This window comes from Hemibagrus wyckioides, linkage group LG06, assembly GCF_019097595.1.
Source record: "Hemibagrus wyckioides isolate EC202008001 linkage group LG06, SWU_Hwy_1.0, whole genome shotgun sequence".
In the NCBI taxonomy this organism is placed as follows: domain Eukaryota; kingdom Metazoa; phylum Chordata; class Actinopteri; order Siluriformes; family Bagridae; genus Hemibagrus; species Hemibagrus wyckioides.
Window position 1 is genome coordinate 31,489,801 of NC_080715.1, and position 9,775 is coordinate 31,499,575.

Consider the following 9,775-nt stretch of genomic DNA (forward strand, 5'->3'; position numbering starts at 1 on the left):
AAGAAAAGGTCTTCGGCGTTTCCACGCCCTATCTAAACTACTCTAACTAACCCAAACAAAACATACAGGGAGAGGCGCTTGCTCCTATACTAGTGTCTCTATACAAAATCACTTTCCTACGTGTAGCACAATCAGTTACCAGTAACTTTCTGTCCTCTTTTCCCGGCAGTAGATCAGAGTGAAGTGAGGTAGGCAAGGGAGAGAGCAAAGAAAAACAAGAGAGAAGAGAGTGAGCGTCCACACAGGCGTCTCTTTTAAACTGACGCGGATCTCAGGGATTGGCAGCAAACGCGGTGACGTCACACAGCTTAATGATGATAGATGTCTCCGCTGACGAATGGGATTCCAAGGGGGTGGGGAACCTAAGAGGCGGTGAGAGCAGGAAGAGATAGAAAGAGAAAAGAACACCGGCACAACCTTGGGCCGTAACAGGTGGACTGACGTCATATTGAACCCTATGGATTAGGAATGGGATGTCACTTAAGTTCATATGCGAGTCAAGGCAGGTGAGCGAATACTTTTGGCAATATAGTGTATGTAACAGAGGCTTGCGCTAGGTGCCGTGCAGCGAGTTGTATAAAGCATGTTTCAACTTGCTTATAAGTCACCTTGCTTTTACTACCTTTACTCCACTGATCTCAGTAGTATTATAAGCTGCAGTTTAGCTTATTTGTTAGCGCGCCCGTGCTTAAGTGTGCTATTACGTTTCATGCTGATAAGTATTATAGTTTATTTTATATGCATTTTTAAATGTCTGACGTTATGTGTGACGTCAGCTAGAGTGAGGGAAGAGGTTGGACGCATGGTCTTTAAACTGTTCCCAGCGCACACACTAGTGCGTTTAGACTTCATATTTTAACTGTGACTTTAGTTTGTATTTATTATTTGAGAATGTCTTGCAATAGTTTAAGCATGTATAGCTTTTATATTTGTAACCGAGTGTAGCACTAAGTGCTGTGATGTAAACCTCATCTTTATAAGTTAACTTGCCAGTGATAGCTTTCATCCTTTATGGTACCCGCTCAGAGACCCGCTCGGAGTTGTATTTGTGTATTATTTCAGAATGTCTTGCAATAGTTTAAGCAACATATCGCGTAAACAGTAATAGCTACAAACCAGCTTCCAACGCTAAAATACTGCTTAGGTGTGTTATTAGTTTTCATATTGATAAGTATTATAGTTTTTTTAGATGGATTTTTAAATGGATTTTTCACGGACTTTAGACCGTTACTGTGTGTGTGTGTGTGTGTGTGTGTGACGTCAGCTAGAGTGAGGGAGGAGGTTTTTTTTTAATTATTTGAGCATGTCTTGCAATAGTTTAAGCAACATATTCGCAATCACACTCGCATTTTCTTCTGGAAATGCAGCATTCTAGTTTTAATTGTTCAGAAGTAAAAGCGTGATGAATGTAGCAGTTTTTCACAATAAAGCAGTATTAAAACAATGCATTCAGTGCTAAGAGCCGTGTGTGAACAGACAGGACTGCGTCCCTTTTAATGTAGATGTTGAAACAATATAATGTATTAAAAACGCAAAATTGTTCATTTAATAAGAGCTCGATTCTCCCAGAAAATTGAAAATCCGGCAACACTAGACTCCCAGTAAACTCTTGATGATGTTGGGGATAGATCAGGGCACACTGCTGTTCTACCTCTTTTACAACTGTGGAATCATCCTTTCAGGATCTGGAGCGAGAGAAGCATGCCCACAGTATACTGCAGTTTCAGTTCATCGAGCAAAAAGAAACACTGAAGCAAAGTGAAGAGCTGCTGACTGTGAGTACTGTGTTTATGACTGTCCTGAAACAGATCCTTTAAACTCACTGCCGTTTAAAATTCTTTAGTATCTTTTGCATTCTTTCTTCCTTCTATGCTTTTTTGCTTCTTTCTCTCCTTACCCTGGGTTCCATATTGCTTCATACTGCTTCCAGGAGATTCGTCAATTACACTTCAAACAAGAGGGCTTTGTTAGGGAGATTTCTGACCTGCAGGAAACTATTGAATGGAAGGATAAGAAAATTGGGGTATGCTGCATGAAGCTGTTGTGTCATAAACGCATTCACTCAGAGCACAGTATTGTCTGAACAGGCTGTACTAAATATCACTACACCTGTGTGTTTGTGTGTGCTTCATCTTTTTCACAACACTGTTGGATTCCTCTCAGGCCTTAGAGAAGCAGAAAGAGTATTCTGATGCCATTCGAACTGAGCGGGATGAGCTCAGGGATGAGGTGGTTCAACTCAAAGACATTTTAAAGGTAAATGTAAAGGGGAAATGCAAACATACCCCTTGTAAGCCCCTCACATACCTCTCACATAACCCTTTTATATTTCTTGCCCACTGCTTACATACTCTCACCTACCTTCATCTACGTCACCATAACAGTGTCCTGAACATGAAGCTAAACATGTGGACCAATTTAATCCTAAAATATTCTGTACAGAAACATGGCATTGTCCTTGGACCAGACCTGTGCACCAATGGAGAAGTGGAAGGAAATGTGAGCAGTGGGTCTGCCTGCACCGAACTGCAGCATGGGAGCAGTGTATTAGGTAAGCTTTCATTGGCCAAATATACAAGTAGATATCTTTTTTGCTCTTGCGTTATGCCAGCTTAAGCTAACAGATGCTTTTGGTATCATGCACATTTTGGGCTTTTGGCATGTTGACTGTGATTTCTGAACGTTATCTCTAACAGCTTGATTTTGCGTTAAATTCCACTTATTCTGAAATGCACTTTCTATTTCCCTCCTGCATTTGCAAGTGTTAAAGTTACAAAATGTGATGCTTGAAATGCTGCATCTTGTTCCTGATGGCAGAAGTGGTCTTATGGGAACTTCTGTGGGATTCTATTTGCCCCCTCAGTATCTTTCCTGACAAGTTGATAAACTTAGCTTTATTATATCAGTGATTTAGATCTGTGCTTAATGCCTTGTGCATGTCAACAAAGCTCTTTGTTTCCCCCTTTATGATGATGGATGACCATTTTTCATGTGTACAGATTCACATTTGGTCAAAGGCAACAGCTCTTAGGTGGAGCATGAAAATCACTGTGAAGTTGAATTTATCTAGTCTCTTGCTTTCCATGTTTTAATGGATTTTACAACAAATTAGACATATTGGTGCAGCATGTTTCTCTCTCTTCAGTATTCACATTTGGTCGGTAGCTATGCTTTGGAGTAGCTATGCTTTGGAGCCTGACCTCCTCTCTCATTCTTCCTTCCCTTTTTCATTTCACCTATAAAATTGTATATTTTAAAAAAGCAGACATTTTTTTCTTATTTCCTTTTCCACTGATTCCTCAATCAATCTCCCAGGCACTCAGGAGTTGCAGCTGTTTAGAGATGAAAATGTAGGGGGCTCCAGAGGTGGCCAGTTCCAACACCAACAGGATTTTGACCATGAAGTTCAAGAGAATCACCTGCCTCCATCTGTCTCTGGCAGTTCTTCTGAATCTCCTGTAGTAGCACATTATAATAACCTCCAGTGTTTTGGTCCTTTAGGACTGACCAGAGCTTTTTTAATACATACCTGTAATACACTGAAAATGGTTAATATATTAGTCACTTAAAGAAAATAAGATATAATAATGTATAGATGTATAGAAAAACCTGTTATGTTCTGTCTATAAATTCTTGATCTGCTTTTCAGAAATCCGTCTAAGGAAACTGGTGGATGAACGAGAGAATTTGATTGAACAGGTAAGAATCTCACCTTTATTAAATGCTCACTTTATTTGTAGGATAAATAGGATAAAATAGACTAATTATAGAATTTAATAATTTATTCTTATTTCTAGTTAATTAGTTTTTTTTATTTTTTTATTTTTTATTATTATTTTTCATTTTCTCCTCCCCTTTCTCTGTTTTCTTCTTTTGTAAAGCTTCTTTGAGACAAGGTTCATTGTAAAAGGCGCTATACAAAATAAATTGAATTGAATTGTTGCACTATTTAAGAATGGGGGTTAATTGAAAATGTTATTCAGTGCTACCTGATCTACATTGATCTGTATTTCACAGGACATTGCCACGTGTGATAATTATTGCACCATGTTTTTGTTTTTTTTCCCCCCAGGATCTGATGTGAGATATTGATCTTTAATAACTGACATTTTAAATGGAGAATGCAAGTATATTGTGAAGCTTTGGTGATTGTTCTTTACTTGCTAACATTTGGAGTTTTAATGTATAGTTTTGAGTGATGTATGGAATTGTCCATATATGAAAAGGTCTTCATTTTAAAGCCACTTGAAAGTGATCTGAAGTGGAAGGGTTGAAGTGTAACACATCAAGGGAATAAGTGGAATGGGTTTACTTTGTGGAGGATGTTATAAATATTAGAATACTTGGTATATGTATTTGGTATAAAATTTCATAGCACAGTGTTGTTCCTGAGGGAGCGATAGAATTTTTTTTTGGGGTTCACTTCAGAGAAGTAGTCCAATTCACACTGCTGTCGCTGCCTGTGAGCTGATACCGGGGAAGAATAATGCCAAAAGAACCACACAGGGTCAATGCTCTTCAAAGCTTATTGAGACAGACAGGGAGTATTTATACAAATCAAAGATCTTTGTCATTATGTATGTGCAATAAAACAATACGCATCAAAGGTGTCAGCAGAGGTGGTGGCAGATATCTCTACAGGTGGGACGCCGACGGAGTGAAGCAGAACAAAGAATTCCTTGGTCACAAAGTGTATTGTGGTCATAAGATAAGGTCATAGACAAAAGACATCAGAAAATCAGCACAGAGCGTGCCAAGATTTATTCCAAATCTATCAGGGAGGTAATAGAATTAGTTTCTTGGACAAAGACATGCGTTGTAGGCTGATTGGCATCTCTAAATTGTCTGTAGTGTGGCAGTGTGAGATTGTGTTCTGTGATAGACTGCCATCCTGTCCAGGGTGAACCCTCCCTAGTGCCCCGAGTCTCCTGGGACTGACTTCAGGCTCCTGTTGATACAGTAGGATAAATGGTTTAGAGGATGGATGGATGGATGGATGGATGGATGAGTTGAATAGTTTAATGCTTCAGGTTTACTTGCATGTTTTGTGGATTTTTCCTAATTAGCAAAATTTTATCTATCTAATTGCTTTTTTAGTTAATTTTAATACCGATGTAAAATATAAAATATATAAAATAAAAAAGTAAAAAAAATATATGTAATTTCGAACTTAAAATTATGGTTGATTTTATCATGTAATAAATTGTTTTGAATGTTTGTGGGATTTTTACGGCATTATCATTGTGACCAGAGAATGTTCTAGTTTTAGGGAAAATCTGTCGGTGAAATAGCTTAATATTAGGAAAATTCTGTTACACTGTCATACGTGTTGATAACCGAGGCATTCCTGTCTGTGTGGAGTTGTAATAAAAATAACAAAATAAATAAAAGTAGTAATAATAATACAGTGAAGAAGTGGTCAATATCAAGGGCCTTTATCCTCACAAATGTCTGAGCTTTACTCATAGATCATCTGCATAGTAAGAGTTTATCGCAAAATAAATCTGTCTTCAGTTACACTGGATATCAGTAATCCTGTGTGGGTCATTAGTAATATGTAACTGTAAAATATTTGTAAAATGTGAAACCTGACCTCCTGCTTGACTGTAGTGTGGAATATAACAGAAGTTAATGTATAACAAAATACATTTATTCCTTCGATCATCAGCCATTGAATTTCTGAAAAATGACATACACTTTATATCCAGGTAAAGAATCTAAAAGAACAACTTGAGCAGAAGAAAAAGAGTCATAAAAGAGACGAGAGCTGCAGTCCGGGCGGACAGGTCCAGGAGAACAGCACTGACCCAGATATTGTGGACATGCAGAGTATGACACAGTTTTTTATTGTCTTTACAAGGAGAGATGGCACAGACCCAATACCAGGACATGTTTAAAAGAGACATGATTATATTTTATCCTAGGATTTATTTTGTGTATACTTTGTGTTATACATAGTTGTTTTGTGTGAAGGGATTTAATCAGATAAATAAAGCTGATTGTCAAAGGATTCAGTATCAGCATTGGACATGAAAACGTGGTATTGTGCCATATTTATTTACATATAATACTAAAGCCTACCACAGTCCACCTAACCTTAACCTCTGTACACTGAAGAAGGAATAAAAGCAATTTTTCTCAATTATTTTTATTTAATAAATGGAAATGTAATGAATTTGCATAAAATATGGAGTTCTGTATTTGAAAAATGTTAACTGATGCTTTGTTTTAGGAGATGCTAACAGGCAAGTAAATGACCTCAAATTTAAGCTGGTCAAGTCTGAGCAGGAAGTCACAGCTTTGGAACAGAATGTGAGTGATCTTTTTTTTTTTGTCTGCTTGTATGCATCATGAGTCAACTCCTCGATAAAGACCTCTTAACTGGCACACAGAATCTGTATTTTCCTATTGGACTGTTATAGGCTTATATCAATTCATCAAATCCTCTTCCATGTCCTGTGGCAGGTAACAAGACTTGAAGGCCAGGTGACTCGGTACAAATCTGCATCAGAGAATGCAGAGAAAGTGGAGGATGAACTAAAAGCAGAGAAACGCAAACTGCAGAGAGAGGTCTGATTTTATCCTAACTCACCATTTGATAAAAATATCCCAAATACAGCAATGTGTATAATGATTTTAAATGGTGTATATAAATGACTGATTATTATTATTATTATTATTATTATTATTACCAGCTCCGATCTGCATTGGACAAGATTGAGGAGTTGGAGGCAAGTAACAGCCACCTGAACAAACGGCTGGAGAAGATGAAGGTGTATCGAGGCACGACAGCATCACCCTAGTTAGCCTCTAACTCTGAGCTCAACCTCCACTGTGCCATTCACTGACTTCTCTGAAGCATGTTGCTGCTTCTCTGTACAGTTTCCCATAATTTTATGATGAGTTCAATACACAAAAAATGCACTGACGCACTACAATATGATATTGTGGCATTTGTATTGTATTTATATTTATTTCAGGGTGAGTTCATGGTTGAGAAATTATACAAAGGTTTCATAGGAAGTATGGGGAAACCTTAGTGAAGCTGATACCTGAAGGTTGCAAAGCTTTTTTGGGACTGCTTTAACATTTGGTGGCAGTTCCAGGGAGTGAGGGGAAAATACATGACTGAGTTTATATTTTGTGTAGTAGACCGGTGACGAATTAAAGGAAAAACAAAACCACAGAAGGTATGTGGGTAAGGTGTTGGGCAGCCACAAGCTGCAGAACAAATTCAGTCCTTGGTATAAACTCTCCAATTGTCTGGAACTGTACAAGAGGAATGAACACTATGCTTCCCAATGATAAATGCTAATTCAATTAGCTTAAAGTGGTGATGGTGGTGGAGAGTGGTGTATATTATAACAGAATCTCTCATAAGTCGGTTGAGATTTATTTTCATCTTCACTAGTGAGTCTTTGTGTCCTGTGAATGAGAGCTTCGCCATCCTGGAGACATGGTCTCAATAGGATAGAAATGTTTCATCACTGGAGAAAGGTCATCATTCAGTCAAGCCGACCCAAACTCTGCCAGAAAACACAGCATCACCGAGCTTTATTCTTTCTGAATTTCTTCCAGTCTGTATGTGATTTTTTTCTTTCCCCCTTTTGCTTTTGTCTTTTCCTCAAACTGAATCTAAAGCTGCTGGTAAAGGTCACTCCCTGAACCCCCTGCAAACGTGCACCATATAATGACATTTAATGCTGCCATATTCATGGTAATAAATTTTGTTCTTGGATGAAGATTTTATCTTTATTGCTTCAAATAAAAACTCACCAGCAACCTTGACAATAAACAAAATGAATATTAAGCACAAAATGCTTGTTTGAATGTTTTCAGATGAAGAGAAAGATTTCTTGAAAGATGCTCTAAAGTGGTGCTGTTCTGCCCTGTTTAGAAAGTTTAAATCCTTTGTAATGGAAATTTTAATGTATACTGTGCAATAAAATGTTCAATAATGAACAGTCATGTTTGGTTGTTCCACATCATCTTTACATATTCCAACTCAAATCTAGAAAAAATATAGAACAGAGGCCAAAAACCCATAACCACAAGCTAACTTTAGCTACGATACCCACAGGGATTCTCAACAAGCATTGCACACATGATCCTTATTATCTTTCCTTCTGAAATCACAAGCTCCTTCTAAAATGTTGAACGGACAGGTAGAAATATTTGTCATTGTTCTAGTCTTGCAGCAAAAATTTAATTCTACCCCAAATGGCCTAGTTTGTAGTGTTACAGTTCAGCTTTTTAACATGTTTTGATCAGAATTGCAAATCAGGAAAACTTTTATTCTCGTTTTTTCAACTAATCTCCATGCGATATAGTCAGCAGTCACCAGTGTCTGAAGCTTGGTGATTACCAAGAACATGTTAAGTGACATGGCCTACACACCATCTGTATTTCTGTTCAGTTGATTAGCATTTAGTTATAAAATGTGAAAAAAATCTTTATTGTGGTTGGTTGACATTCGATTACGATGATGTAATCTTCCTTAAGTCCCATTTAAGATGTACACACTCTGGAGATAAGAGTGTAGATAGACAGCTATCAGTGGAGCAGTATGGTTCTTCCTCCCTCATCTGGCAACAATGACTGTTTCACAGCGACACTGTTTAAACATCCTATAGGCCTGGTTGGTTGGTTGCTGCTTGCCAGCAAGTTCAGTCCGCAGCTCTAGATTCAAGCTCTGCCACAGAAATAGAATAGAAACAGCCTTTATTTGTCACATATACAGTACAGCGAAATTCTTTCTTCACATATCCCATCCTTGGATGGGTGGGGTGAGACATGATACAGTGTCCCTGGAGAAGAGAGGGTTAAGGGCCTTGCTTAAGGGCCCAACAGTGGCAACTTTGCAGTGCTGGGGCTTGAACCCCCAATCTTCTGTGCAACAACCCAGAGCCTTAACCACTTAAGCCTCCACTGCCACAGTACAGCAGACACAGAGAATCTGGTGTGAGATAAAGAACACAACTGTCTATTTGTAGGACATGACTTGTCCAGCAAAGCTGGGCCTTCATGATCATGGCCTCAGTGCTGACCAGGCCGGCTCTGTCCAAAACCTCTAGGTTTGTCACTCTGCCCATGATTGACCTTAGAGATCTCTGATGGAACTGCTCAAGCTGTTTCAGGTGCTACTATTTTGATAGTTCATTATACAGTATCTCAGAAATGTACAAGCTTCTTTGGGTAAGAGGAAATAAATGCAGAATTTTCTGAGCCATGAGCAAGTGACAATAAACTGCTTCAATGCGCCGTCTACCGGCGTAAGAACTAGAGGCAGTGGTGAACAACTGGCAACCTCTTCAGCTTGCTGAAAAAGCCTCACAGTTGTGGCGTTCAAGTGCCGGACAGTGTTGCCAGATTGGGCGGGTTTCCGCCCAATTGGGCTTCTTTTGGTCACGTCTCACCGGGAAAAAGTGCATTGAGCAGGTTGATAAAATCTGGGCTGGTTTTTGAGGCAGCTGGCGGGTTTTTATTTTTGACTATAAACATGATATTTTATTAATTTTCTATTCAAACGAACTTTACAATAAAGTGTAATATGTAATGTTGACGTTTTAATTATATGGTTCAGTTTAGCCAATAAGGTTCAGGAGAGTCCTGTCCAATCAGACTTCAGTCTTGATTAGCGGGTTGTTGTACTCGTTAGTTATTAAGTTATTAACTGTTATAACTATTTGTTATTGTATTAGTTATAACAGTATGCATTTTGGGCTGTTTTTTTTTAACGGGCGGGTTTTAAGCTGTGGTTGGGCTGGAAATCTTC

The 9,775-nt window shown here is 38.4% G+C and overlaps 1 protein-coding gene across 2 annotated transcripts; it reads left to right on the plus strand.

Moving 5' to 3' along the window:
* The first annotated feature begins 361 nt into the window (after window positions 1–361).
* On the plus strand, window positions 362–7,957 carry LOC131354813 (leucine-rich repeat flightless-interacting protein 2-like). 2 transcript variants are annotated; one of them, XM_058392858.1, is made up of 10 exons: window positions 367–506; window positions 1,683–1,775; window positions 1,931–2,023; window positions 2,164–2,256; window positions 2,443–2,551; window positions 3,650–3,699; window positions 5,709–5,829; window positions 6,233–6,312; window positions 6,466–6,570; window positions 6,696–7,956. In XM_058392858.1, exons 1-10 carry the CDS (start codon window positions 474–476, stop codon window positions 6,801–6,803), a joined length of 885 nt encoding a protein of 294 aa, XP_058248841.1. In that variant the 5' UTR covers window positions 367–473; the 3' UTR covers window positions 6,804–7,956. The 2 variants fall into 2 exon arrangements, with proteins under 2 accessions (XP_058248842.1, XP_058248841.1); XM_058392859.1 differs by lacking the exon at window positions 1,931–2,023 and having other exon boundaries at window positions 362–506; window positions 6,696–7,957.
* Window positions 7,958–9,775: the final 1,818 nt, after the last annotated feature.